This window comes from Thermobia domestica, chromosome 9, assembly GCF_964235325.1.
Source record: "Thermobia domestica chromosome 9, izTheDome1.hap1.1, whole genome shotgun sequence".
Lineage (NCBI taxonomy): Eukaryota > Metazoa > Arthropoda > Insecta > Zygentoma > Lepismatidae > Thermobia > Thermobia domestica.
Window position 1 is genome coordinate 135,040,451 of NC_137462.1, and position 26,051 is coordinate 135,066,501.

Sequence of the window (26,051 nt, forward strand, 5' to 3'; positions counted from 1 at the left end):
TTATATTTTCCAGATGGTTGGAACATTGACTGAGGAGTAACTCGTACATGATAGAAGGTGCAGTACACAGAAAAAGCAGGAAAATGAAACTACAATTAGGCCTATTAGGTGGTATTAAAAACGGCAATTCACACTTTATGGCGGTGTGATTGGCTGAGATCCATGGGCATGGAGTCATCTCATTTGTCGCCAAGAAGCCTACCAATGAGAAGCTCACACAGCCTCGACGCCGGAAAGGAAAGCTAAATTTCAACAAATAATCAATGTTCTCTCTTTCAGGGGCTAGAAACACGATCCTGGTCTGTGTACTCGTCAACTATACAGACTTCAAGTCTTGCTCATGGTTCAGAGTACATGTTAATAGTATGTCTCGTTCTTCACAACTTCAGGATTGTACATACAACAGCCTCTTTCCTGTTCTTTTTCTTTTCTTTAACAAAACACAAGAACAAATATTTTAGTGAAAATTTCAGAATCTCAATAACTTAAACAATAAATTTACTTTTAATTTTTTTATTTAACCTTTGGAAAATAATGAATGGCTGTCTGTCTAAATTTTAATTAACTTACTACTAGAAGTAAAGAAAAAAGAAAACACAACAAAAACAATTTTTCAAAAAAATAAAATAAAAATAACATCACAAGAGAAATGCAATAAACGCATTTCTTTCTCTATTCTTTTGAAAAAAAAATCAACATTGTCTCTAACTTATGTACACTTTTTACACGACATGGGGACTGGATATACGAGGAATTATTTACTAGAGAGTTAGTGATTTTGTACATGTTTTTCCCGCGAAAGTTGTGATCGTGGAAGAGCAGCACATGTTAGTGAAAAACTACGACTCAAATTAATCTACTGCAACAATGGTTTCTAAAATATAAGAATACATAAACATATTAATGGTCAATTTTAGAAGAACATCTAATTGTTGTCATGTGAAATGTACGTGTCTCGTTCTGCTGTCACGCTCTGTTGTATTATTCTATTGTTAAGTCCTGAACATTCATTTCCCTTTTATTAGTTACTTTAGTTGTTGATCTAACACATTGTTAAGTTTAAGACAAACTGTTGTTAAGTTTAGAGAAGATTGGGTGCTCTTCTTTCATAAACAGTTGTGAAAGAAATGCATTTTTGACGCTTATTAGTTAATTATCCAGTTTCCCGTAACTGTTCATGGTTGATTTATATATATATAAAAAAGAATTACCACCAACTCTCTCACCATAAACTGAAGAAGTTACTGTTTTTCCAGTAGAGTGGGTTTCTTGGATGGCTTTTTTGTCGGTTCAACGGGCTTTCTTGCTACGTGAAGTCCCACTTGAGGACCGAGTTGAGGACCTCCTATGACTCCTGGAAGACTGATAAGAACGACACCTGAACCCTTTCTAACTGGAACGATCACTCGACCTTCTGGGTTTTCTTCTTCAGTATATTCTTGAGCGACTCTACCGTCGGAAGTGAGAACTTCCGAAACAGGACGTCCGACTGGCAACACTTTCGCTTCAACACCTTGTCCCAAACCAATAAATCCTTGAGCTCCAATAATGGTGTCGATTGGAGCCTCTATCTTTGCTGGTTTAACTTTAAATGATTTCACTCCGTGTGGCTTTGACACTGAGGGTTTGGTACCAGCTTCTTGGTGAGCAGTGCTGACCACTGTTTCTGGTGGAACAAGAGGGGTCCTTTCCGTTCGATCAGCTGAGGGAACCAGTTCTCGAAATTCAATTGAAGCACAAAAGATGTTTGGAATAGCTGACAAAGCTAGTAAAAGTACTGGAAACAGTACCTGGAAAGACACAAAAATCAAACACTAAAATTTACATCAAAGATATAGGTATTTGAAGTATACACACAAATAATTAAAATACAATATAACTTGAAATTTTTGCATTATCATCTAGTCTTAACACAATACTTTCCAAATAAGTAACAGCTTAGGAGGCTTGAGAGAAAATAATAGAGTATGGCGTAAAAAAAAGTGATAAGAAACTCACTATTTCTTCAATAATAGGGTCTAAATATATAAGAAAAACTTTACTTTAAAATACTAGTATTACTTCTCACCCATCAAATTTGAACGTGAAGATCCTTTTAAGATGTTAAGATACAAATTAGTAGCTCTAGAGAGGGTACAATTTTTCAAAGCAATTCAAAGAATTACCGCTCATACCACGAAAAGTAACCACTCTTGGATAAATTTCTAATTGTGCTTTTTATACTAATTTAAAGATTCTGAACTACTTCGAAACATATAAATCCATGAGGTTATGAGTAAAATGATATCATGGACTAACAAACAGTACTACATTGAAAATTTCTAATCATGAAAATGTGGGGCGTTTGGATTAAGGCCGTCAATGTTTTCTGTAAAAATCTCCGGTAGCTCCAAGTCGCTAGCTCGAGAGGTGAAACCCAAATGACATTCTGCTCCATCTACTGACTAAAGAGAAGTAACCTCACTCTAAAATTCTCCCGATTTTTTGGGAATGAAAATCTCTGCAATTAAGTGTAGAAATTATAATAAATTATTAACATGATATTGGAAATCATAGTTTAGTGATTGGTATAGCAACTTGGACATTATTTCCAGTTGTGGCTTTAATTGCTGGGATACTGCGGGCTGGAAGGCAACAGGAAACCACCACTCTCTTTTCCCCCTACTTTGCTGGCAGCAGAAAAAAAAAACATAGGATATATGTAACAGGAGAGTAGCCAAAAGATTTATTGATTACGATCATGATACCGATGGCTAAGAAATCGAACCCAAAGAGATGTCAGGACTATGGAACTATTAGTTTCATATCTCGTGCATCAAAAATTTTGTTTCGAATTTTGAATAGAAGGTTGTGTGGAAGATCAAATTAAAAAACTCAGGAGGAACAGTTCGAGTTCAGGAGAGGTAAGGGCACAAGAGACGCTATTGGATTATTAAGGGTGATAGGTAAAACGTTTATAGAAAAAGGAAAAGAGGTTTGTGCGGTATTTATTGATTTATAAAAGGCTTTTGACCGTGTGAATTGGGAATTGTTGTTGGAAATTGTAAAGAAGGTTGGGTTGGAATGGAAAGATCGAAAACTCATAAGAAACGTATATATGAACCTACAAGTAAGTGTTGAAATAGGGGAGGAAATGACAGGAGAGTGCAATTGGAAGGGGAGTTCGACAAGAATGCTGTCCCTTGCCAACATTATTCAATATCTATCTAGAAGAGATTGTGAAAAAAGACTACAAAATGAAGACTGAATTTCAGTAGGAAGTAAATTGATTAGGTGCATACGGTTTGCAGATGATATGGCGCTTGCTGCGGAATCTACAGAGAAAATCAGTAAGATGTTAGAAAACTTGATGAAAGGCTGTGAAGAACATGAGATGAAAATAAATGTTAGAAGGACAAAAGCAATGGTGATTGGAACGAAGTGGTAGGTGTCAATTATAGAAGTAGGAGGGGAGAAAATACAACAGGTGACTAGTGTTCGATGCCAGGCTAGTATTATTAGTGATGATATGAAATGTGAACGTGAAATGAAAGCAAAAATAGGAGTGGCGAAAGAAGCCTTTAGGAGGAAGAAAATATAATTTTGTAGGACCTTGAATAAAGAGTTGAGAAAAAGCTCCATAAAAATGCTTCATATGGTGTATTGCTCTGCATGGATCAGAGAGTATGAACATCACGCAAAAATAAAATACGATTGGAAGCTTTCGAAATGTATGTGTGGAGAAGATTGGAGAGAATTAGCTGGGTCGAATTGAAAACGAATGAGAAAGCCTTAGAAATGGTGGAGAAGTAAGAATAATTTTAGACATTATTAGGAAGAGGAAGCAAAACTGGTTGGGACATTGGCTAAGAAGGAACTATATCATGAGGGATGTGTTAGAAGATCTGGTGGGAGGAAAGAGAGGGGTCGAAGGAGATTACAATTAATGGGGAATATCAAAACAGAAAAATCGTACATGAACAGGAAGAGGTCAGTGGAAGAGGTGGAGCATGGAAGCTTCTTATTTGCGACAAGTAAGCTGCCAATAATGGTAGAATAGTTGTGATGATGATGAGAAACATGATAACAAGAAGTATGATTGAAATTGTCCTGAACAAGAATTAAACTTTCAAAAACCGAAGTTGTTTCAAGCCAACTCTTGAGAGCGATTATCCTCTTCAAGATAAAAACAGTGCGATCTGATTTATTCTTATTCCTCCGTTTCTTTTTTAAGTTATTTATTTAGTTTAACATTTACAGGTCAATCTAAAAACGAACCTCGCGTTAAGTTGTTAAGGTTGAAGAAATCTGAGCTACAACTCTTGACAAAGAAATACGTTTTAGAATCAACTGGAATCTGACTTCAAAATTGGCGTGTTGATTGACTACTGGTGTGGGTGAGAAATTACATTGATATTGATAATATTGACGTCTTGTCTTACAGGTAGTAAACTAGTATAATAAGAGTCTAGTTTTGTCCACGTTATCATGATATGGCTAATGCGGTAACCAATACTTTTTCAAGTACTTTACAATCTATCATGCTTCGTTACTGTGGAGATGTATTGGCGGTACAGTGGTTTGAGTACCAATTACTCTCTGCCACATTTTTCAGCTTCGTAGCCTTAGATCACCGTTGAGTTAAAGGGGATGGTTTTAAGCACTTCTTATGATCAGACGCTAGGTGATGAGTGTACCTACTAAGCATATTATTGTTTCAATTTTTTTAGCCACGGTTGTGCATAATTAGAGGTCTATATGTATGGGGATATCCGCATGAATATAGTTTTTTTTTATCGGATATTTTTTTTTAAATTTTATTTGCAGATAATGAATGTTCGTGAAAAACATTTTCGCACTCATTCATCGAAACACTCATTATTTTATGTTCCCTTCTGTGACAAACAACTACCGAAACAAAATTTTAGTCCGTTGGATTTTTCTATTTTAGTATAATAAATATCAAACTCCAATGTGTTTTCGTGTGATCTGCAAACAAACCACAATATACAATAATAACACATGATAGAGATTTTCAGTAATAAACATCGTCTCGTATTCTGTTAGAACTGATTTAGTCATCCTAAATTTCTTTGCACCAAAGCAGTCTGCTCCAGGTCATTTCACACTCCAATAAATTTAAACTGCCTATTAACAACACTTCTGTGTCACATGGAAGATTAATGGTCATCACACAGGCAGCAGTAAACATCCTTAACCTCTTACAACCGCTTAGAGTAAAGAAGATCCACCTCCATATACTCCTAGGACTACTTACATCAACAAAATCAACTATCCTATCAGTATCGATTAAGACTTTGCTAACAAAGATTCAAACCACCAAGCGAAACAACAACATACTGAAGAATCTCCCCACTAGATAAAGAACAACTCAACACTCACAGGGTAGAACAGAAACTTAGCTATACAACATCGACGCCAAAGTATCAAATACTACCATCAATAGTATTACAAGATACTCGTAGCTACCGATAATAATAATAATAATAATAATAATAATAATAATAATAATAATAATAATAATAATAATAATAATAATAATAATAATAATAATAATAATAATAATAAAATGGATTTTTTTCATACTCACAATCCTACAGATTCAATCAATGTGAACACACTCACACAAGCTATACAGAAGACTTTCAAAACAATCTTCCGAACACAACATTCTTAGTACTACTCAAGAAGATAAATACATCTACATACATATCCTACCCAGAAAATACAGACAATAATAGATAGAAATTCTTCAAAATCCCCAAAAGACACCTATCAAGATACTACACAGAACATATCATACACGAAATGCCTTACTCAAATAAACTTCACCCTCGCCATTACAATGTGGATCCAGGACGGACTTCTGGGCGGAGGGGGGAGGTGGATTGTAATACTGTTACTTAGTGCCACTTTTAAGAGCTCCAAACTCTGGGATGGGTTTTATTTACATATAAAATAAGAAAGTTTCTGCTTCTGGGGGTGAGGGGCAATTGCCCCGATCGCCTATCCCTGGATCCGCCCCTGTATCTTACACTTCATAAACCACTTCATCCCACTACTACAGATATTACTATACATATACAGTGTAACATTGCTGAATTTTTCTTTGCTGGATTCCCTCCCTTTTCATCATTTACTCAAAAAGAACACTTATAATAACTTAAAACTATTTTCAATAAAATAGATACGCTGCAATCTACAAAAAGATAAACGACTAGATACCCTGCTTTCCCTAATAAGTGGAGTGAATTAATTATTTCTGTTCTGGTCTGATTTTATGTGAATTTGTTTGACGTGGCTTATTCTTCTTTCTCAAGAGCATTTTTATCTCCATTTCACCTTTGCAATTTGAAGAAAGATGCTCACACCTTATGAGTAAGGTCGATAAGTTTCAACAATATGCTTTGAAATTGTTGAACATATATGGTATTATAAAGTTGACAATTTTCTTGTCAGAACTAGATCTATGCATTTCAGAGAACCGTAAGTATGTATTTTTCAATGAATTTCGTAATTTATGTCTGAGTGAATTTTACTGTAGAGTATTCGGCGTAGTTGAATTACTATTATTATATTTATTATTATTATTATTATTATTATTATTATTATTATTATTATTATTATACTATATAAATATTTACTATTATTATATCGTGAACTATTGTTGAAATTATTATGAAACCTAAGCCGTATGTTATGCCTCTTATCTCATTATCTGTAAATATGAATAAGAATGCAAGCAAGGGTGTCGCTAAGTCAGATAAAAATAAAAATATTGAGGTTGTGGATGATAAATTTTACATTTACGGTGAACTCACGGGCTACGAACTTAATTAATGCTCTTTGTAAATCGAAATGATTTTTCTCAATGTAATTATTGCAAATACAAATTATCTATTCTAGTCATAGAAACATGGCATTGTTTTGTTTTTTCTTTTATATTTGTTAGTATTTGAAGAAACCAGAAGTGGTATACCTCTACCATTTCAGGTTTATTATTGATCTCCAATAGAACAAAAATGGCTAGAAAAATTTTTAAAAATTAAAAAATAAATAGTGTTAACGTCCCAGAAATAGGTTTAATCTGCTTTCTCATCTTAGTGGAAGATGAATCACTTCATGTCTCAACATTAGATCCCTATGGTATAGTTTGGAAGTCTACCGTAGTGTTGTAATATACAACAAAATTGGCTTATTTGTTTTGGAAGAAATCCATAACTTATTGGTGCAATGAGTTGTATAACACAAAGGGCAAAATTAAACTTATTTGCCTATCTATCTATCTATCTATCTATCTATCTATCTATCTATCTATCTATCTATCTATATATATATATGTGTGTGTGTGTGTGTGTGTGTGTTTTTTCTACACTACCAAACATGGTTTTTACGGCATTGCTGTAGGCTAGGATTAACATGCATATTTATAGACAAATTGGACTCTCTTATATTGAGAATTTAAACACGTTTTAGGACTTCAAACGGTTTTATTTTTTATCAAACCTGTCTACGGTTTTCCACCGGAAATTGCGTTTGGATTTCTAATTAAAGTCTAGTTTATGTTTTATTTTTATTTGTTAAATCACAACCAGGCCATCGTATATATACCATATTTTCTTTAAAAAAGACATGTTATACCATCTATTAAATTTTCGCTTTTCTATAAATCCTTAGTTATTTTTTTCTCAGTTCAACTATTTTCTTACTAATATTAGATTTTTAGATTTAGATTTATGTTTTGATTAGAAGTTTATAGTAATGAAGGACCAATTTAATGAGGCAATCATGAAATTAAATACTATATTGGTCGAGTCATACATTATAAAATTCTGTAGATTTGTGCAATAAATACGTGGGCAAGGTGAAAAGTTATCGGCCTAGCAATGAATTTTTTTTTACTAAGCTGAAAAAAGAACTTATGTCTCTACTTAGTCCGTGTTTGGTCACTGCACTTTATATAACGTTTCTCCAGTGAATAGATTCCATCCCTGAAATGGGATTCTAGGAGATCTGCAAAATACTCATCTACGTCTCCCATAACCTATTCGTTGGCTCAAAACCTTTTCCAGATAAAATTTTATTTAGGTGTAGGAATAGATGAAAATCTGGGATATTAAATCTGGTGAATAGGCTGGATATTATAATTGGTACTTCAAATCCTCAGTTTTATCATTACCACAGCAGTTTGTTCTATTCGGACGACAGATTATTTTTTCTGTTGTTATCCAGGTCTCTTCTCACGTATGTTTTTCATTCAGTTGATTCAGAAGACTTTAATAGTATTTGGCAGTTATTGTTCTATCTCACGCAAGACAATCAATAAGAGAAATCCCTTTCGCACCCTAGAAAACAGTAGCCGATATTCCGGCAGGTAAAATCAACTTTTTTTTTTGGTGCAGGATTGGCGGCTTGCACCCACTGCTTTGTTGTTCTGTAGTTTTTGATGTGTAATGATGGACGTACGTGTCATCTATGGTAAAAAATTTGCGCACAAAATCAGTTTGATTCTTTTGAAAACATTGCCGAGAAATTCGTTTTCATTTAGCATCCACAAAAGTGACAAGCATCTTACACAAAGATTTCTCATATTTAATTCTTCTTATATAATGTAACGTACTCTTTATTCTGATATGCCTTTGGGTTAAGCTCTATTTTATATCTTTAATAGCCGATCACCCAATACCTTTTGTGCACTTTCTCAACGTTTTCTTCTGTGGTTGTAGTTTTGTTAGATTCTTCATGTATCATCACCAACAGAAATACAGTCACATTTTTATTCAAGTATTATTTTCTTATCTGTTTAAAATGCAGGAGTAAACTCTTCATAAATCTTCGCCAACTTTGGGTGAATTTCCGTTAGGTATAAACCGCCAAAACAAAGACATTCATGATTACACGGTATTCCAGTTTATCCATTAAACGAAACATACACAACATGTCTACTGTCAAAAACTGTATACACAAAACTATTCGATAGATAAAGTTGTCACTTGACTTTTGAGAGGTTTGTTTGAATCTTCTTCCTCCCCTTAGAATAGTATTTGAATGAATTTAAATTGATGCAAGCTAAGGTTAACCCGAGTGCTATGTTCGTAAGCTATTTCAAACTGTTAAGCTGTTTTTACCATAATCGGAGAGACAACGTCGATATGAGTTTTATATCTGATAAACAAAATATAAAAGTGGTTTCCTTCACCCCCATCCTTTAAAAGTGGAATTTTCTAAATGTTGTATCATGTGTCTTCTTATTTTTAAAAAGGAATTTATATACAAGTTGTATACCAAACTTCATCGTCCTAATATTAAGTGCTCGTGAAATACTCAATTTTTTTTTTTACATGAATTTTGAATGTACTATCCGCGTCCTTTCGATACACATTTTAATGAAATTAATATGGTAAAAACCTGGTTCGAGCTAAGTGTTAACTATGTTTCAAAAATCCGTTCAAATGGTTCAGAAGTTTTTCTATGATACTGAAACGACAATGTAAAAGCATAATTTGAAGAAAATCATTGTAAAAGTTGCCTCTTTTCCATCCTTAAAAGTGGAAATTTTAAAACACTGGAATATGTACGTGTCTGCTTATTTTAAATTAGAAGTCTATACACTGAGTTTCATGCCCCTAACTTAAAGGTCTTGTTAGATACTTTATTTTCGGCGTTAATTTTGAACCCTCTTTCCCTATGCATTTGAACGAAAATAATATAATCAAACGTCGGTTCGAGAACAGTGCTAATTATGTTCAAAACTTAATTTAATATGGTTCACAGGTTTAGCATGCTGATGAGATAAACAACCCTGATTTGAATGCGAATAAAACAATTTGCCTTTTCCTCCTTAATTTTCGAAAACGCTAGGATATGTGTCCACTTATTTTTAATGATACATATTTATACCGAATTTCATGTTCCTAACTTGTGGACCTCTGAGATACTCTATTTTCGGTACACATTTTGAACAATTTTTCCTCCTTTATGATAAACATCTTAATGAAAGTAAAAACTCAGATCGAGGAGAGTGCTCAAAAATTCTTTTGACACGGCTCTGCCGTCATTTATTCATTTTGTTTCTTCGTTATGATGATGCAAACAAGATCGATTTCATTTGTGTAACCTTACCGTTCTTGGCATAGATGTAAGGTTTATCGAAAATATTTGAACACTCTCCCACCTCATAGGACACGTCTATGAATCGAAGTGAAATGATAAAAATGCCATATCGATATACACACAAGTCACAAATTCGTTATAAACGACTTGACCATTTTTCACTTTAAATAGGAAGTGGGAAATTAAAGTATAGAAATTGATCATCTTCCTTTCCTTAAAATCGTAATTTTCAAAAGTACTAGGATTTGTGATAACTTGAAACTTAATAAGAAGCTCATATTTCGAATTGATCTGCTGGAGTGGCTTTTGAAATATATAATAATCTTGACATATATTTTGAACCCGTCTCTCCTTTCAGGATACGCATTTCAACGAAAGTATCATAACAGAAAACGGTTGTTAAACTATGGTAGACTTCCAAACTCTGCAAATTAAATATTGAAACAGATAAATAGTTTTCGGCTGAAAAAAATAGAAGATTCATGTGAAAGATGGAATCTGTTTGCCTGACGCTAAATGCATACCGAAAACTGTTTCTTGGTGTCTCTCGCAATTCTTACTACTTAGGATTCAGTAGAAAATTAGAGCTGAGATTCTTGGGATACTGAATCCCTATGAAAGATAGCTTGTCACTTTCTACTTTTATTTTCGCGCAATGTGAAACAATATTAAAACTTGAAGTAATATTTGATTTCAATCATTTCCGACTGCAGTAGAGGAGAAAAGTCAGGGATAGAAATTATACTTGCTGTACTGATCTACGTATATCATAAACCTGATTTGCGCTATTTATCTTTTCACTATCGTGATCAATATTAAAACCGGAAGTAGGAGTGAATTTTTACCAATTCAGATTTCAATGGAGGAATAATGTTTAAGATTGAACGTATTCATAAATTATTAAGTCCATATTAGACAATCGCTTCCCTCTATCTATTTCCACTTTGTATTATTGTGATCAGTTTGAAACTGGAAATTATAAATTTCCAACACTTCCGATTGATATGCAGGCATAATAATCGAATTAAAAGTTTTATCTTGAGATGCGTAAATGATTCCGGAAAACCGCTTCTTGATGTCTCATACCTTTTTTGCTCTATGGAAATCAACATTTAAACCAGAAGTACTAATATTTTTAAAAAAAAATCTATTTTCCACTTTCAGTTACAGTAGGGTAGCACGGGTGGGGATTGTCCCTTTTCTTAAGACACTGAATCAAATAGGAAAAATAGAACTTGTCGCTTCTTTGATCGCCTTTGTTCAATGGCAATCAACGCTGAAAGCGGAAACGGGTTGTTTCTACTTCTTAGGGTCTAAATAGAGGGTTAACAGAAAATATGAAACCTATTTTGGGACGCTGAATCGATTCTAAAAAAGAAAAGACATTTTGCTGTTCTGATATCTGTCAACAGGCGGAAAGATAAGTGAGTCGTTCTACAAGACTCTCAATACTTATGCATAGCATAGTTTGGAAGTCTGTTAAAACCCTACCCGAGCGACCTATGTTCATTTCAAACTATTCAACCATTTTCCTGTGATGATAAGATAGGCAGACAACTTGAGATTTAATGTTTTAATATTGAGAAAATATGTTTATATTATTTACTTTTCTTTGAGTTTAACGTCCCACAATTATAGTTTGCAATTAAGGGAGACATGATAATGAGATGAATGAAAATGGTGGTTGGAGAAAATATAAGGAAACGGGAGAACCCAACAAAATCCCCTCACACGGTGTTTATCGTCCACGAAAACCACCTGGCAAAATTATTAGACAAATTGCCAAAATCTCCCTTTAGGTATGAATTTTTGAAAACGCTGGAACACATTACTACTTATTTTTAATAAGGAGTTTTATATTGAGTTTCGTCTTCCTAACACGAGAGGCTTCTGAGATTCTCATTTTTCCCTTTCGTTAGGATACGAATTTAAATGAAAGTAACATGATAAAAATCCGGCTCGAGAATAGTATTGCTTATATTCAAAAATAATTTCGAAAAGTTCAGCTGTTTTTCTTTTAGTATATAACAGAACGTTAACTTGATATTTATAACAATATAGATATAGGTATAACTTATTGGTATCCTTCAAATTGAAATTACATTCAAATTCCTTTTGTCGGTGGCATTTAACTGCTTAATGAATGCCATAACAAATACTTTGAAATATGAAATCCGAAATTACGAGCTACTGTATTAGTTACCACAGGACGAATCCGTGAAATTGTTCATCTTAGGAAACTGAGCAGACAGTAAGGACAGGTGTATAATGTTCAATATATCCTTCAGAATCTAACATTTTTTCGTAAGAATCATTGTTGTAAGCACTTTGAGCTACTACATCTTGCATATTATTATTATTATTATTATTATTATTATTATTATTATTATTACAAAGTATACATAACAACTCTTTTGTATATACTTTGTGTTACCACATTTTGCGTATTATTATTATTATTCAAGTGCGCGAAAGAGAACTATTCGATTCGATACTATTCGATGAGACGTAGAATTATATGTGTGTGTATTTTCCCAAGAAAATTAGCAAAAATTATGGAACTGATTTAAAAATTCTATTACTTCTGAATTGTGCCTGTTTCCTGGATTTGAGATAATGAAAATGGCACGAACTAGAATGATTGCACGTGGTCGTAGGTGTACAGCCAGATCACAATCACTTAATGATCGAGCTGACGAAATTATTGGAAACTATTAGTTTATCTGATGATTCAATATTGTGTTCACATTTATTTCCAAGAGTTTATTTAGAATAAATGACTTCTAGCTATTCTCTTCACTTAACTGTAGAACGAACTTCAGTTTCGTATTCAATCAGCTATCAAGCCACGGTGATTGTATTATTCAAAATGTGTATTTTAATTGTAAGAAGGATTTCAGAGGAAGTGAAAAGATCATTTTACACTGAAACGTTAACAACGTACAAACAAACTTTTAAAGAAACTTTTCCAAAGTTTGTGTCTTAAAGATATCCCGGTATTAGCCTCGTGGATCTGAAAAATCACAAATCAGGACGCTTGGTATCGAAATTTGAACCTAGTGTCACTATCATTGTGAAGCACTAACCTGCGTTCACTAAGTAAATGTGATCAAATTATGTATCGCAATTATTTTTCTAAATGTTTATTATTTTCAAGAAGCAAAGGGAGAATTTTCTACTTAGGTTGAGAATTATCTTTAATATACTTTTAATCGACAACTAACAGTTTACGTTCATTACTTTCGTCCATTTTCTACATATTATTTGCAAAGACCAGATCATCGGGGTATAAATGTTATATTAAGTTTTATTTTTAGTAATATCTCATTAAAGTTTTGTCACATGTTAATTAAAGTTTCAAATATTTAAAAGTTTGTCTTTGAGGTTATGACAATAAGAAATGAAGTTTCTTGTTTCTATAAAGTTCTTGCTAATTTTAACATTAAAAAAAGAAAAAAACAATTCTGAATTATTTGTAAATATTCAAATAAACTAGAACGAAGCAAATAATATTAAGAAGCAAGTTGGGACAAACGATTGCTGTTTTTACGAAATAACAGAAACAATATTAAAAAGAAAAACTTCACTGCAGGCTATGAGGCTTGAACTGATGACCACCGAGAAAGGGAATCAATTCAACGTTATACGTTAAGCAACTACTCTAGGAAAGTGAGTTGAAGTTTCGCTACTTGATAAAAGTACTCGTATACATGCAAATCATTAATACAAAATGCATGAGCACTTCACATATTTTGTGGCTTATTTGAATTTAATCGTTTGTTTATGTTTAAAACGATTAATACCTATGCATATTAGGACTGCACCATGCGTATATTAGCTCACACTATGTGAGATTTAAATTGTATTTCTAATAAAGAGTAAAATTCCCGCTGTAAATTTCGCTGTATGTTTAGAAATTAGAATTCGCAAAGTTTCAGAAATTACTTTTTAAATTCTAGCTTGCTCATATTTTAATTTATCCCCAATTTGTTTTCAGAGAATCATGAATACTCAAACACTCATATTATGAATATCTGATCGTTAAGTTTCAATTCACCGTTGTCATTATTAATAGCTCTTATACAGTCTTTGCATTTTCTTGCACGATAATTTTGAACTGCCGACCAAAAATACCAAACGGTGCCTGCTTATGCCCATTTTTACTTTCGAAAGACGAAAGAAGAGAAGAAAGGTATGGTGATCTTGAAAAGAAAATCTAACTTGAGATTTCGGCGGATTTACACGTTTCATGGCCCCTACATATTGAGAAACTTATTTTGGGATGTTTGTTCGTCTGTTAGCCCTGATGTAAAGATATTCACTCACCTACTGGCCATACCGTTCAACATATCATGAGTAAATTTAAAACTTAGTTTTTATAAGATTCCCCATTGACTTTTTAAAAAATTTTCTTTCTATCTCCCAAAATAAGGGTAGTTTATCGAAAGGCGGAAATCAAAATGTACGATTTTCTAGAAAAAGAATTTAAAGATCTTTTCCATATTTCACAAATCAATGTTCCACTAAAAATCTTATAATATGGTAGAAGTTGTTTTTCTACGAAATATCTAGAAAAGGTAGTTTATTCTTGGGGAAGAGTTTTATCGATTTTCTTAAGAACCACTTAGGCGATTTTATTAAGTATTTCATTAATAACCTGACACTATGGAAAACTCATTTATTCCAGAAACTCTTCAAGGGGTAGTTTATTCTTGGAAAGTTTCTTTTGGACGATTTTCTCAAAAAGACGATTCAGACAATTTTGTTCATATTTCATAAGTAAATATTTCATTAAATACAACAGAATGGGTTATATTCGAACACGGATCTGTTAATTGCAAATCTGATGCTTAAACCATCCTGTTATGGAGTCAGATAATGGGTTGTTGGGAGCTAAGCAAGCAAGCTAGAGCCAATTTCAATCTTATACTTTTGATAAAACTTCTGCCCCAATTTTCTCATCACCCTTTGAAATTGTAATTTTACCACTTCGTAAATGGGCTTATATAAATTCAATAAATGTCACCAACATAAGAACAAAATTTTATAAACATCAGCGCCATCTCTGCATAAGGCCGAGAACTTTTTATCTTGTCTACGTATAAGAAGTCTTAATAGGTTATTAGTGAAAAATGTTTATTTATTATCTTAATCACTATAAAAATATAATCCGTATAATCACTATAAAAAGAGATTTATTATCTTTGAAAAGAAGAACAGGGGAGCTAGAGAGTTCGCTTTCATATATATTTTTCGTGGTCCTTTTAAAAATTATGTTAATTTGGAAGTGGTCTTAGTACTGTGGTTAAACTCAACCCTGCCCTTCCTAAACTTTTTGAATTGCTGGAAAATTGTATACAGAGTATTTGGATAACTATTTACGATTAAGAAATTAAAATATTTCGCCAGTTTTATTACTAACAGAGACATTTAGTTTATTCAAGAGATCTCCACACACGATTTTTTGATTGCTCGAATACAACAGGGGCAAATCCAGAAATTTCTTGAGGGGAAATAAAGATTTTCTCTCTATATGTATGTGTGTGTACTAACAGTATACAAAGTTACTTTTATTAAGAAACCTAAAGTTTTTACTTATCTTTTTCCTAAGTTATCACTACATAATATGAATTATATTCATAGGAAATTAAATTAAAAACGATTTACTGTACTTAATCCAATTTAATAAAAAATAACGATAATAAAATAAAATATTACAATAATGATACAATACAAACTTTGCCCGGTTCTTTTTTATGTTTGTGGTTCGTTATAAATGATTTTACTTTGGTAAATAATTTTCTCACACTGAATTGAGGAGGAGATCGTGCGAAAAATTCTTTTATATGGTTTGTAAAAGATGTAAATTATATTTAATTATGAATGATTACTTTAGTACACAGGTTTATTTATTATTTTAATCAGGGTGCTTAAGACGGAAAGAGAGAATTTTTTTAACTGCTACTTTTATACTTTAAAGGTAGAGTGATATCTTTGCTTATAATTCTTAATACAAGTAGGGAGTACAGGATAGTTTTATAAGTGTCAACTAGGTTTCAAACATACACATCTTTCGTTTTATTCCCGGGGGGGGGGGGCGCGGCGCGCTGATTGCAATGACAGATTATTCAAAATTTTCACTATTCATCTAGCTAGACAAATATTGCAGTGACGATTGTCCGGGTATCGCCCAGTGGGGATCCAGAAAGGGGTCGCGGGGCTCGTGCGCCCCTCCATGAGGAGTAAAATATATAAATGAGTCCCTAATGAAGAGCTTGTTCAACGGCTGTGGGAAAAAAAAGTTTTAAAATTTCTCTCAAAAGGAAGATTCTGAGTGCCTTCTTCACTCATTGCAGATAATGTATGTGTTTCCAGTTCATGGTAATCCTGGATTCTCTCGTGTTGAACAACATAGCTTTCCTCAATGCCGCCTCCGGAAGAGCGGAGATAAATACATATTATGAAGCACTGCAGTCCACATTGTTAGTTAGCGAACCAAATATCAAAAAATTCTCAAGTTTATTTTTCAGACCTGCGCCCCCCTCAAAAATTTCTGGATCCGCACCGGTATCAGCTGTTGCCAAGTAACTGCTAATAGTCATAGCGTACCTTTTGAAATGTTCTTAAAACGTTCTTTGCATAAGGAAGTTTCCCATATTCTATTCTATTATATATATATATATATATATATATATATATATATATATATATATATATATATATATATATATATATATATATATATATATATATATATATATATATATATGTGTGTGTGTGTGTGTGTGTGTGTGTGTGTGTGTGTGTGTTTGTGGCGTTTGCGTGTATTGCTAGGTTCATCACCCAATGTTAAATTGAATAGGGCCTATAATATATTACATATTCTGTAGATGGATTGTAACTTTCTACGTTCCAAAACTGAAGTTAAGAAATGGAGTAAAAATAAGTTGTAGTTTTATACAACTTCAAGAATATAAGGGGTTTTTTGCATTTCACATGGATCTTGTTTCTTTTTCCCTCTCATTTTTGTTATATAAATAAAAAAGATCGAGAGAAGCATTAAATTGTTCAGCTGCAGTGTTTCTTCCAGGCTTCCGGGTTTAAGCCCACCCCGAAACTTTATTTACTATTTTAAAGTAATTGAAAAATCTTGCACAATTTTCACATTTCCAGACATAAAGTTAGCAAAGCCCCCCCGAAACAAAATCGTAAATACACCACTGATATAACCTATTGATTTTTCGGAGTTGACCAACCCCTCCCCCATCCTATCTTGCCGGAGCTAAGGTAAATAACTACGATTACATGTCACTCTTTTAAAAAATATGTTACGTCCTTTAGCAACTAACTTAGTTGTTCAGTCCATTCACGTTTTGATTTTGCCCTCGGAGAAAATTTTCTGGATGAAAGTCTGCTCAGCTGTTGGCAGGGAGTGTTCTAGCTACATATTACTGCTGAAACAGAAGCGACACTGGCTATTAGCTTTTAAATATGTATCCCTGGTCAGCCTCGAAAGATTTTTTTGGTTCATTTTGGTGCCAGAGATAATGGGCTGTTTCATCACAAAAACCGTCTCGAATAATTCTTACATTTTTCCAATGGGTTAAGTGTTCGAGCTCAGAACGTTTATTTCTCTTCATTCTTGCACAAAATGATTATGGTAGGCTCGGTGCGGGCGTAATATATTACCTACTGTAACACTTACGATATTAGGTAGATTGTGGAGACTGTTGGTCTAATATCATTGGCAGAAACAAATCTCTTTTTTTGTCTCATGTTGAAAAAAAAAAAACAGAAAAATAACTATTTTCTCTTGATAGAGGCGCGCAACCCCTTCTGGATTCATCTCTGAGCCACGGAGCTAATATTCCGTGATTGACGCGCAAAAGGATATAAGGTTCGAAACGGTACAAAATATTACCCGCCGCAACATTTTGGGGATATTAACTAGTTTGTATTAATAAATTGAGAGCAGATTATTGTTCTAATATTGATAAAATACTGTACTTTAGTCATCTGGTCGTGCTGAAATAAAACAAAAAAGTTACATTTTTCTTTGGGAGGGAAGGGGCGTAACCTCTTCTGGATACGTCACTGAGCCACGGAGTTCTTAATATTTCTTTATTCACTCGAAAAAGATGGGAGGTTCGGAGAAGAGCAAAATATTGCCTGGGGATTCTAGATAGTTTGTGCTAACAAGAGACTAAGAACAGATTTTGATTTAATATATTGACAGAAAAATATTTAGTCATGTTATCTCATTGAAATAACACCAAAAAAGAATTAAATTTTCCTTTAGGGAGGGGAAACTCCTTCTGGATCCACCACTGAGCCACGGAATTCATTTTGTTTATTCATGTGCAAAATGATGGAAGGTTCAGAGGGGACGCAAAATATTACCGGACATAATATGGGGATCTACCTGTAGTTTGTATTAGCACTAGATTCAGAGCAGATTATTGATATAATATATTGATAAAAAATACTTTTGTCGTTTGTGGGAATAACAGAATTAGTCATATTTTCCTTTGATTGGAGGCGAATGCTCTTTTCTAGGTCCGCCATTGGGCCACGGAAAGCTTCACTTGTCCCTCCCGTCTCTTTAAGTCCACTTACCATACGCATAACCAAAGCTGGATTTAGATTTGCTGGGGCCCTAAGCTACTGAAGATAATGGGGCCCTGTATGTGTCCAGATAAGTGTAAGATCCTATATACAGAAATGGAGAAACTAGTGATATTGTAGTAACAAGGCTAACAAAAGGGACCCCAAAACGAAGCACTGTTGCTATATGTATATTTTACTTTATTGTTTTTCTTATATTTTGAAAATGTGCATTCAATTTTTTACTTTAATTTTTGGGGGCCCCAAGAGCGTGGGGCCCTAAATTATAGCTTGTTTAGCTTATACGTAAATCCGGCACTGCGCATAACAGGTTATCAATTTCAATAAAATATGCTATATTCTTTCTTTTACATTTGTCACAATCCACAAAATCTCTGAAAATGAGTTGTTCCAGAAGCAAGAATTATCTTCCACATTTTCCCCTCCATTTTCACTTCTCACGACAGAATTACTAAACAATACTTGAGCTATTTTATAACCAATAATAAATAATATATTTAAGAAATATGATGAAAGAAAGTTCATTAGTTCTAAGAGTAATAATAAATCATAACACTATTTCATCACATTAAAATAGTCACTTTATATTGATTCACAACCACGAGAAGTCATTATAATTACAAGATCTTAAATTATTTCGCGAATTTTTAGTGTTAGTTACATTCAATTATGTTGTAAACAACTACGGTAATACGTTTTAATGACTTTTTTTTATGACCATTAAAATCAATTCATAAAACCGTTTTTCAATTAATTTGCATTTAAAATCCCGTATAATTCTGTTGAATATTCAAAAGTTAACACACATTTTTTAATTTTTTTTAAAAAAATAATCTAAAAAAACAGTAACAATTAAAGCAAACAAAATGATGTAATTTGTAGCTTACCATGTTGGAAGATGAGTTGAGATCGATGTGCTTCTTTCGAGCGAAAATTATGTTCTAACAATGAAATTTCACAACAGCTTTGTTTTTATAGGTCCGGAAGGGTGTAATATTATTGAAAAAGAAGAAAGAAAGAAAGAAGGAGAAGAAGAAGAAAACGAAAAGACAACGGTGCAAGGACGATGCTTAACAAAGTAGTAACTAACTTTCTCCCGTTACAATGACTGGGCTGCGAAACACTCTTGTGAAATTCAATGATATTCATTTTAAAAACTTACCCAGGAGAAGAAGAAGAAGAAGAAGCAAAATGCGTCCGTCAAAACATCTTTTTTTTCTCAAGTTCAAGGTGCTTGAAGAACATTGTAGTAACAACAAAGATTATTTGAGTACCAAACTGTCTTCCGGTTTCCAGAAAACAGAAATGTAAAATGGTTAACACTACAAGAAACAAAAAAAGAATATATGGTGTAGTGGTATATCGTCGCCACAAAAACATTTGTTAATCGTTACTGTACTATCTCTGAATCATAAATTTGTATTGTGACCAATTTTAGAGAGAGAGAGAGAAGGATTATTTAGATTTTTTTTTTTGCTCTTATATTTAGTGGTTACGCAACGTTACTGGTAACAGTAGGCACCAGGTATCTAGCTAATATTATACTGACATCATATTATTTTGTAAGTGCTTGATGTTAAAAGCTGACAGATATTGTGGTTCCTTGGATAATTGGAAGAATTTATTTGACCTTGTGTGGCTTATTCCACAGAATCTCAATTGAATTTTGTTTGGATTTGTTATGTTTATCTTTAAAGGATTGACTTTACAGACAAGTCTAATTCTTTTGTGTTGAATGCGATTATCATATAAGCACATTAAATTAAATCTGATTTAATAAAGAATACATTTAAACAATTATGAATTTAATTAGGTGATTCTCTCCACTGCAGCAGAAAGATTAATTTATGGTCCCGGGTCTAGTTTCAGCTGGCAGTTCATACTCACTGATTCGGTTTTGACCTAGTATAATGAGCTACCCAAGTTAAGAAGAATCAAATTTCACTGTAGAAAAAAGATGTGTTAATAATGGATGCACTAATCATGTATCAACTAGGTGAATATGGCAGCCATACTTTAGATATACATTGCACTGATCAAGTATAACATTCTAGGTTATAGGTTTATTTGCTTCAGCTGTTCTGAGCTCAAGATATACGTAAATATACATTAAGAACAAATGATAAAGAAACTGTCTACCTTATGGATAACAATAAGAAATGATATAAAAAGCAATTATTACGGGACTGTATACCTACTTTGTGCCATCCTGTAGATCCTGTGACTTTTTTTAATCCGCTAAGTGAAGAAACTCCTTACCTTTTAATTACTGAGGTTGGATGAGCTTCACACTGCATATTGGCTAGAATTATACTACGGGTATGAATCCTAGTTCCGGAGAAAAACATCAGAATAAGTATGCATATCGTTTTATAATGGATGAATTCTCGTTATTTAAGTATTCTCCTTATGTTTACGTTTTTAATATACACTCATGAAAATATATCTATCAACAGTATGTGAAATATTAGCTTCTTACCCAAATTTTTAACAATTATGGAAATTTGAGCAATTTATTATTACTACTAAGATGGTTTACATCTTTATAATTAAGGCTTGGATTTCTACGATATGTCATATTTTTATCCTGATAACTTTGTGATGTCAAAATCAAATATGTTTCTAAACATATTTGTGACTCTTGAGAACACGAATATATATATATATATATATATATATATATATATATATATATATATATATATATATATATATATATATATATATATATATATATATATATTATTAGCTTTGTACAGAAAAAGTAGATGTGGGTGATTCGACATTGTCCAAGTCATATTACTATAGGTATCAACATGAAATTTGGAGAGAATACTCCCTTTGTCACGAAGGTAAGAGATAAGGAAGAATATTTTGGAATGCCCATTTTAAAGAGATGAAGGAAGGTTTAAAATTCCCCCCAAGGATAGTGTATCTCACGAATTCCTGGCGTTAGTGAAACTCGGCATATGAACTCTTCATTACAAATATATTGAGTGTTTCAGCATTTTCGAAAATTCCGCTCCAAAGAGGGGAAATTTGAGTATTCATAAAATACTCAAATTTCCCTTTGTTGAATCTAAGAACATGCTTAATTTGAAGATCTAAAATTCCATACATAGACTTTTAATTATAAGTAAAGGTAGACGTACTTTTACGTTTCCGAAAATTCGTTCCTAAAGGGAAAAAAGAGGACAATTTTAATCGTCTTGACATTTCCCTTTACTTAAATTCACAAAGTGCCAAATGTGAGGATTTGCTTATGTTGGAGATGTGAAATTTGATTAATAATAATAATAATAATAATAATAATAATAATAATAATAATAATAATAATAATAATAATAATAATAATAATAAAGAAATAAGGATATAAGCGTTCCGGTGTTTTCGAAAATTCCGCTTCTATGGGCGAAAATTGGGACTTCTATAATAACCAAATTTCCCTTTCTTTATTGTGGAAGTGCCCAATGTGAGGATTCCTTTAAGTTCAAAATGTGAAATTCGGTATGAAACACTTAAATAAAAATAAGAGAATACATGTTTCAGTGTTGTTCAAAATTTCAGTCCTAAGGGTAGAAAGAGTGCTATTCAACCAGGAGTACGCTAAGATATTTCTGGGGATACGTAATGCTGATTCTGGTGGTCTGCTGGAAATGTCTGTTGACAGCTCACTGCAAGTGAAAATCGATAACTTGTCAATTTATGACTTCTGTATTTATGCACGAAAAAAGTACAATGAAATTAGTGACAGTGTTATTTCACAACTTCTTCTATTTCCATCAACATATTTGTGTGACAGGGTTTATCTGCATTAACATCAATAAAAACGAAACATAGAAATTGTTTGAATTCAGAATTAGCTCTGATTCTCGCTCTCTCGAAGATTTGACCAAGAATCGATGTGTCGGCGTCCCGAAAACAAGCTCAGTCATCTCATTGACAGTTCTAAAGTTACTTTTCGTTTTTGAATTTTTAATATTGTTCTCAGTGTACGAATTATCAGGGAGGATGACGGGAAAATCCTCCTGAGTAGAACTGGGTATCTCCCATGTGTTTTGAAATTTTTCATATTATTTTTTTTTTCGAGTGTGCAATTTATCCCCCTGTAAATAATCTTTTGATTGGCACACTAATTGTCTTTTTGTTGGGTCTCTATTTGTCCCCCTTTTCAATGAACAGAACATGTGTATTAAGTTTAATAAGTTAATTTCGATTTAATTTTAAACAGGTTCAGGGGTACACAATTGGATGGCGAACTATGTCTAGGGGTACGTGAGAAAAAAAGATTGAATAGCACTGATCTTCAGTATTGAAATTTCCCTTTCTTCATTCACAAGAGGCGGAATGTGGTGATTTGCTTAAATTTTAGATGTAAGACTCGGCTTATAAACTGTTCATTAGAAATGAGGAAAACATGTTGCAACATTATCAAAAATTCTACCCCAAAGGGACAAAGGAGGGACATTTATAAAAATACTCAAATTTCCCTTTGCTGAATCAGAAAGTACCGAATATGAAAATTCACTTAATTTGAAGATTAAAATTCGGTTGGACTTTTAATTACAAATAAGGATATACGTATTTCAGCATCTCCGAAAATTCTGCTCCTATGAGAAAAAAGAGAATAATATCAAATTATATTGAAATCTCCTTTTATTTATTCACAAAGTACGAAATGTGAAGGTTCATGTAAGTTGAAGATATAAAATAAGGTATATAAATAAGGGAACATACATTTCAGTGTTTTCGAAAATTCTAAGAGGGAAAACTACTGTCAGGTCTGTAACATTCAAATTTCCCTTTCTTTGTTGAGAAAGTGTCTAAAGTGAGGATTTGCTTAAGTTGAGGATATGAAATTCGGTACATAAACTAATATAAACATAAGGGAAAACATATTTCAGCGTTTTCGAAAATTCTGCTCTTCAGAAAGAAAACTGGAGTCAATTCTACATTATCCAAATTTCCGTTTCTTTAGTGAGGAGATGCTCAATGTGAGGATTTGCTTAAATTGAAGATGTAAAAATCGATTTACAAGCTCTCAAATCAAAATAATTAAGGGGCAGACTACTAAATATTTTTCAAAAGCTAACAATTTTTTCTTTTGCCTGTTTTTCGTAAGTGAAAAGAGACAATGAAATGTAACTTACCACAAAAATAGATAAAGTTATTCTACACTCGAAAATACGAATCAAAAGAATTTTCAGTGTTGCCATCCATAGAAATTACAGTGTGACCAGAATTTGAATTACCCAAAAATCTAGGTTATGGCAGCGACTAGAAAAATGAACTCAACGGCAATTGATGACTTATCATGCGGTCTGCGTTCCTTGTTAACTACTTTTAAATAATATTTGTATTTATTTTGTAATAAAGAGTACAAAATAAATAATTTTTAATAATCGGTAGAATTAAAATACAAATATTATTTAAAAAGTAATTAACAAGGAACACAGACAACATGATAAGTCATCAATTGCCATTGAGTTCATTTTTTATTCGCTGCCACAACCTAGATTTTTTGGGTAATTCAAATTCTGACCACACTGTAATTACTATGGATGACAACACTGAAAATTCTTCCGATTCGTATTTTCGGTGTAGAATTACATTATCTATTATTGAGGTAAGTTTCATTTCATTATGTCTTTTCACTTACGAAAAACTGGCAAAAGAAACATTTGTTAGCTTTTGAAAAATATTTAGTAGTCTGCTCCCTTAAATAGACCTACGTAAATCAGCATCTGATAAAATTTATCTTTTAAAGAGGGTAAGGGGGACAATTTCTACAATATTAAGATTTCGCGCAGAAAATGCTCAATATAAGGATTTGCTGAAGTTCTAAGTGTGAAATTCCTTATATAAACTCCTAAAATAAACAGCAAGGAAATACATACTTCAGCATTTTCGAAACTTCCACTCCTGGAATTGGTATGGGGTAGATATAGGAAGAGTGATTGAAAGCGATTCACTGAAAATTCAGGCTATATTAATACGTATATGTAGAAACGTGACATATGGATAGACAACTCCTTTTATTACGGGAGCAATTAATAAGAAAGGAGTTTTTTGAACTACGTTATTAAGGAAGGATAAGGTAATTCAAATAGAGGGTGTTTCAAAAGAACACCGACAACGTTTGGGAGACAATTCCTGACACTAAGATAAGACAAAAAGTATAGACCAACCTGGGTGCACAAATGTTTCCTTTCGGAGTTATAGGCTACTGAAAACATGGAAAAATGAACTTTAAAAGTCCATAGCTACAAAACTATGGGACTTACCGTGGTTGGGTCAAGACTTCACTTAGGAACTAATATGTATCCTAGACAAAAATGTATGTTTCAGAATCCTAAGGTACTCAAGCATTAATTTTTATAGAGGGATTTTGGCTACGGGCATATAATTTGAAGTACAAAGCAACTACCTCTATAAAAATTATCGCGGAAGTACCGCAGGATTCTGAAACATAGATATTTGGATAGGCCACATACTAGTTCCTAAGTGAAGTCTTGACCCGACTATGGTAGGTCCCATACTTTTGGAGCTATGGACCTTTAAAATTAATTTTTTTCATGTTTCCGGCAGCCTATAACTCCGAAAGAAAGCATTTGTGCACCCAGGTTGGTCTATACTTTTTGTCTTATCTTGGTGTCAGGAATCACCTCCCAAACGTTGCCGGTGCTGTTTTCAAATACCCTGTATATTGCCCAGAATAGAGTACTACATAAATCCTTGAAGTTAGGGAGATGCGACTCAGCATACAAATTCCTCATTAAAAATAAGCGGACAAGCGAGCTTAAATTGTTGCGCGTCTTGAGTTTCAGTTTGAGAAGGCACTGTTGTATGTCGAACAGCAAGATGACACTGCACCAGCTAACATGATGTTCCTGCGTCTGTGCAATATAGCGGCCGAAAACAAGAAAATGAAATGAAATGAAATTTTGAGTTTTACGTCCCACGGTTATGCCGGTTAGGCTAAAGGAGACGGTGATAATGAGTAATGAATGAAATGGTGAAATGAAGAAAGTAGGAGGAAACGGGAGAACCCCGAGAAAACCCACGCACACGGTGTTTGTCCACCACAAAGTTCACTTGGCGGGAGCAGGGTTTGAACCCGAGAACCCTAGCACCAGAGGTGAACGCTCTACCACTGAGCCACCGCGGCCCTCCCCGAAAACAAGACAGCTTAGTGAAGCAGAAGACTATGAAAGACTTAAAAAATACATATGTATGCTATACAGTACCTTATTTGTGTTGTGTTTTACTTATGTACGTATCAATATCAAACTACATTTTATTTACTGTATTGT

At 33.2% G+C, this 26,051-nt stretch overlaps 1 protein-coding gene across 1 annotated transcript; it reads right to left on the reverse strand.

Annotated features, from left to right (window-relative positions):
• Positions 1 to 497: 497 nt before the first annotated feature.
• On the reverse strand, positions 498 to 19,710 carry LOC145694142 (uncharacterized). Its single transcript, XM_081770259.1, has 2 exons — positions 19,626 to 19,710; positions 498 to 1,790 (listed from the first exon to the last, which is right to left on the reverse strand). Exons 1-2 carry the CDS (start codon positions 19,626 to 19,628, stop codon positions 1,242 to 1,244), a joined length of 552 nt encoding a protein of 183 aa, XP_081626385.1. The 5' UTR covers positions 19,629 to 19,710; the 3' UTR covers positions 498 to 1,241.
• Positions 19,711 to 26,051: the final 6,341 nt, after the last annotated feature.